At 37.9% G+C, this 5,741-nt stretch overlaps 1 protein-coding gene across 2 annotated transcripts in view; it reads right to left on the bottom strand.

Moving 5' to 3' along the window:
- The window catches only part of LOC108693430, a 31,789-nt gene extending 26,279 nt beyond the window's left edge, over positions 1 to 5,510 (bottom strand). The window contains exon 1 of one of the 2 annotated variants that reach the window (XM_018202372.1): positions 4,992 to 5,510. In XM_018202372.1, the coding sequence (XP_018057861.1) occupies positions 4,992 to 5,037 (46 nt within the window). In that variant the 5' untranslated portion in view covers positions 5,038 to 5,510. The other variant, XM_018202370.1, reaches the window with a different exon arrangement.
- Positions 5,511 to 5,741: the final 231 nt, after the last annotated feature.

Raw genomic sequence — 5,741 nt, 5'->3', positions numbered from 1 at the left:
CACACACACACACACACACACACACACACACACACACACACACACACACACACACACATCCTTGATTTTTAAGACTGCGAAAAACGTTTAATCTGACTTTAAAAGTTCGCCAAATCCTTTTTAAAGTAACATCTACATTTTCGCGCCTATATGGAAATCTTTAAGAGTTTTTTCACTTGTTTCAATAATTCTTAATAATATAAACAAATAAATGCAAAAGTTTCTAGTTAATATTAATCCCACTATGATTAGTTATTATTGTATCAAATTCTTGTTATTGTGCCAAAAGTTTTACTAATAGAGTTCTGCATATCTTTGACGTAACGTTTCATTCATAATTCCGAAGAAAATTTAAATCATCTGAAAACTTTTAATAATTAGGACTTTTTAGCACCGATTTAACTATTTCATTCCTACATTTATAAAAATAGATACCAGTTTGTTTTTTTTAATAATGATCTATTTATCGAGAAGTTTTTAAATACAATATGTGTAATATAATGTATGTATAGATATCCATTTATACAAAACTAAAAGAAAGTATAATATTCACAAATAATGAGGTAACAAACTACAGATGATGATTATTTTATTTCGTAATTCTAATTGTAAGCCATACGATTATAAGGAGCAAGGGAGAATTACTTTCGAGATTCACATTTGAAGATATACAATTATTATAAATATAGATTTAAAAATATTATAGTTCATAAATTAACAATATTTTAATAAAAATAGTTTAATTATTTTTATGATTATTATACCTATACTAAAAAAGTATTCTTCAAATAAATCTCTATCTTAAATTGAAATAATTAAATTGATTTAAGCTAACTAAAATATTCAGAATCTCATTAAAGGAGCAACGCGAAAATGCTTTAGCAAAATTTCGATCTTTTCGAAGAAAATCAAAACATAAAGAAGTGTCTTTCATTACGAGAAGTCTACGGGAACAAAATTGTGAGGCAGAGAATGCAATAAATTTCTACATGCATGTTGCGAGTTTGATAGCAGTTTTATTTTTGGATTTGGATCGTAGGTTTCTAAGTGTACATGCATCTTTGCGTCATTTCTAAATGTCATTTTAAATGCCTGGTGACATTACCAGCTATTACTGTGCTAGCGGGTGTCGATGCATAAGCACGTGTAACCGCATCTGCGATAACCATTCTTCTGTTCGCAATAATCCACGTGCATCGTCACGCGAATTTCACGTAAGCGCTAACGGGATCAACGCCTCGTCTAGTGCACGCGGTTAACGGAAATCGTGATCGCCACGCATTTATCGAAACGCGAAGATTTCGCAGGATAGGATGCTTCTACGATCTATCGCGGCTTCATTTTTATAAAATAAAAAAATCACAGATGAGGAGATAAACGGGACACGCACTGAATCGTAGCTAACGGGAAACTCGCAGGACGAACTGTGCATCCATTCGTTCGATTTCCGAGAAAACTTTATTGGAAAAAAACCTTTATCGTTCTCACGACAGCACAAGAACGTTAAGCAATTTCTTATTTATTTTTCTTTAATTCTTTTTAAGAAGATATTTATTCTCTTCATAAAAAAATTTAAAAAGATGCCTTTTAACAAGATTACCATAAATTCATCATCCTAAAATTCTATGCCTTTTCTCTGATTTTCGGACACATGATTGTTCTGATATTTTCAATAGTATTTCGAAATTTTTTATAGTTTCGCTCTGATTTGGAAATCATGAAATATTTTATTGAAAGAGCAATTTAACATAGCAATGTAAATTACTATTAATACTGCTGATAATACTTGACAATTGTTAAATTAATAGTACGTGTTGTATACATATTAAATTTCTATAAAGCCAAAAATTTTAATTCTTCAGAAAATTTTGTTAAATAATCTAACTTTTTCCTGATTTTCCCGATCGTATTCAATTTCCCTGATATTTCTCTGATTTCTTTGATTTCCAATTTTGTAATAACTCTGTTTAACGCTTCTTTCATCATGATTAAACTCGTATTCAGACTTTGTTATACGTTGCTTGTCATGAAAATTGCAAAATGGTAAAGGACTTTTTTCTCAGTTTAGTCCATTCCTTATGCGAAAAATTTATCATTATTTTTCAAACATCCTATATATATTGGGTTGGAACAAAATTTCGTAACGCTAATTCATTTGTGTCACATTCATTTGTCTACATGTTTTTAAAAAACTTTGACAATTATATCATTGCTAGAGCAAAGTTTCAGTTTTAAAAAATCTGTTTTTTACAGTATAATTTTTAATGAATTACGAGCAAATAAGAATGTATTAGATATACAGTCCCTGCAAAAAAAATTAAATTTGGAAATATGTTTAATATTTACACTTTAAATAAATTATATACATATGAAAGTGTAAATAACATCATATTTATGTGTTTAATAACACATTTTTGTAGTTTATTTACTTTATTTGTTATTATTTTTATTGTTAAAGATTAAAATTTAAAAAATGATAAAAAAATTTACATTTTTCTTTTATTAGCACTTTAAATATTCAAAATAATTTATGCAAAGTTTCATTGTAATTCACTGATTAGTTGCAAAGATATAGAACGAATAAATATTTTGTTTATTTACTGAACAACTAATTCATGCAGTGCAATGTAACTTTACATAAATAATCTTCAATATATAATGTACTTATATTAAAAAATTGAGATTTTTATCATTTATCTTATATATTTCTATATTTTTATTAAGGCATAAATTAAAAAAATACTACTATTTATTAAAATAATTTAGTTGATCTAGATAGTAAACCAAATTTGTCGTATTATTTTTAAATATGATTTAGAATATTTTGTAATTTTTTCATAACTTTGTTAACATTTTGAAAATATGTATAAAACACATCCTTAAAGTCAACATATTTCTTTTATTTAATTCACAATAAACAAAACCTCTTAAGAATATATAAAAAAAAAAAAAAATTTTGTAAGGAAAATTTTAAGTTTTAGTTAGGAAATCAAACATTTTCACAAAATCTCTTGGATACGCGATAGATCCGAACTTTATGAGAAAATTGTTGGAGATTTCACAATCATCTCTTTTCCTTCAGCGATAAATAATGTATTGAATCAATATGTATTGAAAAACTTGTCCGAGAACTGAGAATTAAAAATATTAATTCGACGCAAGCTGTTTTCCTTTTAACAAATACTCGATACAAATATCGTTATTATCTTTGTTATTCATTGAATGCTAGAAAGGTTAGAACGACGTTCATGTTTTCTAAAAAAAACACAAACATAATATGCACCTTGTTTACGATCAACAAAGGAAAGGTCTGAGAATAATCATCAAAACACCTGAATATGTATCGGAACGCCACATGACTCATATCTGTTTTCGTTTCTCTTTTATTATCCTACTTCTTTCTTTCATCTTTTTTGGTACAACCATAAATCTTGCCACTCGAAACTTCTTATTACGAATTTTATATTCGAGTAAAAATTTACGTTTCTATTTCTCAAAGAGAGAGAGAGAGAGAGAGAGAGAGAGAGAGAGAGAGAGAGACAGAGAGAGACAGAGAGCGAGAGAGGCCAAAAACAAAAAATTCAAGTTGGGAAATTTGCTCCGAAAAGAGGAGGACTTAAAAACGTGCGGAGTTAAAACGCGTCGAAATTGGCGCGAGAAGTCGCTCGGCTCCGAATGCTGTGCAGAAGGAAGAAACGTGGCCGACGAACCAGATCAGGCCGTGAGCGTGTCGCGCGCCGCCAGTGTGTAAGGCATTTAATAACAGGCCGATTTTCGCTCGGCCCGGCCGCCGGCGCGAAGTGTCGCGCACACACAAACGCGCGTGCGCGCGCGCTCATGTGTGTGTGTGTGTGTGTGTGTGTGTGTGTGCGTGTGTGCGTGCGGCACGCGGATAAGCCTCAGACACCGCGGTAGGATGGACTTTGAGAATGAATGCTTACTTTTCTTCGAGTCCTGGCGGGAACGCGATCGCCGGCTTACAGCGTAGCAGATCACGAGGACGATTCCGCCGGCGATCAACGTGGCGAGCAGCATCATCAGGCCGGGCACGCTCGCGCTCTCCAGCACGTTAGTCGGACACGTCGTGTTCTCCATCTTCGGCCGCGTGCGAGATGGTTTGACTCAGCCGGCACTTGTCGTCGCGAGCCACACGCGTTGACATACAACGGAACGGCACACACCCTCGCACACGCAGTTAACACGGAGCACATGCGCGCGAGCGCGCACGTGTGTTGGCTCTCAACTGGGAAAAGTCACGGAAAAGCCCTCCGATACGAGGGACACCACGCGACACGACGGACTCACGGACCTGCGGCGACCGCGAAACCAATGAAATCAGCAGGAGGGTGTGCGTATATGTGTGTACGTATTATTATCCCGCATTCGCCAGTCTTCATGTACAGATGTACATGCAGCGTGTGCGCGCACCCGGCGCGTACAGCGTAAGCGTCGTAAACTGTGCGTTCCGAAAAACCACGTTACGTGAGCAACGGGCCGACGCGACGACCGTGGAGCGTATGTTTCGTAGATCGTCAAATTGTCGAGTGACTGCGCGCGATCTTCCTCGCGGAGTACTCCGCGCGCAGATATCACGTGATCGACGGAATACGAAGCACGAGTCGCGGGGTATAAACGTGATTCTCGCCGTGAAAGTTCCAACAGATTAAGTTTGTTTTCTCCTCGAGTCACCGAATATAATCGCTCGGCGATTAAAAAACCGATCGCACGGCGACGGTTCTTCCCTCTTTTTCGTTTTCTTTTTTTTCTTTTTACTATTGTATCTCTCTTTTTCGTTTTCGACACACTTAACTGATGCTATTGTCGTCAATTCAAACGCGTCTGAATGTTATCGCTATTAACGCGTCTGAACATTGCCGTGATTAACGGGTTTGAACGTAGTCGCTTATCGTCCGCGCGGGAAATTTCGAAGTCCCGCTCCGCGCCTTCTCGTGTCTTGGCACGGCACGCGCGATACAAAATACGATACGTACATATCACTCGAGGTCCGTGTGGCAATTTAAGCACGCGCGATCGCATCCTCCGCCGTCGGGGTCCACTCGTCCGCACGGCCGTGACTCTCGTTCGATTGCACCGGTAGCCCGATTATCATCCGCACGTGCACGCGCATCGACGGGGTCCACGCTGTCTCTTGTGGCGTCGCGTTGATATAAGAGGAGCTGTCGGTCACCATTCCACGACGCGACCCCGTTAAACGTTACCATTCGATCCTTTCGTTGTCGTTCGTATATAAAAATCCTCGTGTCTTCTCGTGCACTTCACGTCATCAATGATCGTATCTATTCTGACATTTCCCGACATCCCCTTCTCGCATGTCGTGTCGTAAAAAGTAGTTAAAACGCGGATCGCGTTACGACTTACGTAAGCGCGATGACAGTAGCAGCGACGAGGACGATGATGCACGCACGGACTCGGACCGTATAATAAACCGCGATCCGCGCGACGGTGACGCGAAGCGACGGTGACGCTCCTCTCCTCCCGCGAAACGGCTTGGCGCGTGTTTGTCACGGCGAGTCATCGTGCGCCAGTATATACTGTTTCGTGGAACCGCGTCTCCCGAAGCGCGCCGACCCCTACCGCGTCGTTCTCGTTTTTCCTCCTTCTCAATTCTCATGCGTGACGACAGACCGCGACGCGCGACTCGTCCGCGACATTCGGGATTAATGAAATCAACAAAATCACTGAGTTCATGTCAAATATACCGAACACAGTTAGCTCATTGG

This window comes from Atta colombica, unplaced genomic scaffold (genome assembly GCF_001594045.1).
Source record: "Atta colombica isolate Treedump-2 unplaced genomic scaffold, Acol1.0 scaffold9, whole genome shotgun sequence".
NCBI classification, from domain to species: domain Eukaryota; kingdom Metazoa; phylum Arthropoda; class Insecta; order Hymenoptera; family Formicidae; genus Atta; species Atta colombica.
Note: the sequence above shows the minus strand (reverse complement) of the source record. Positions and strands in the feature narration are given on the sequence as shown.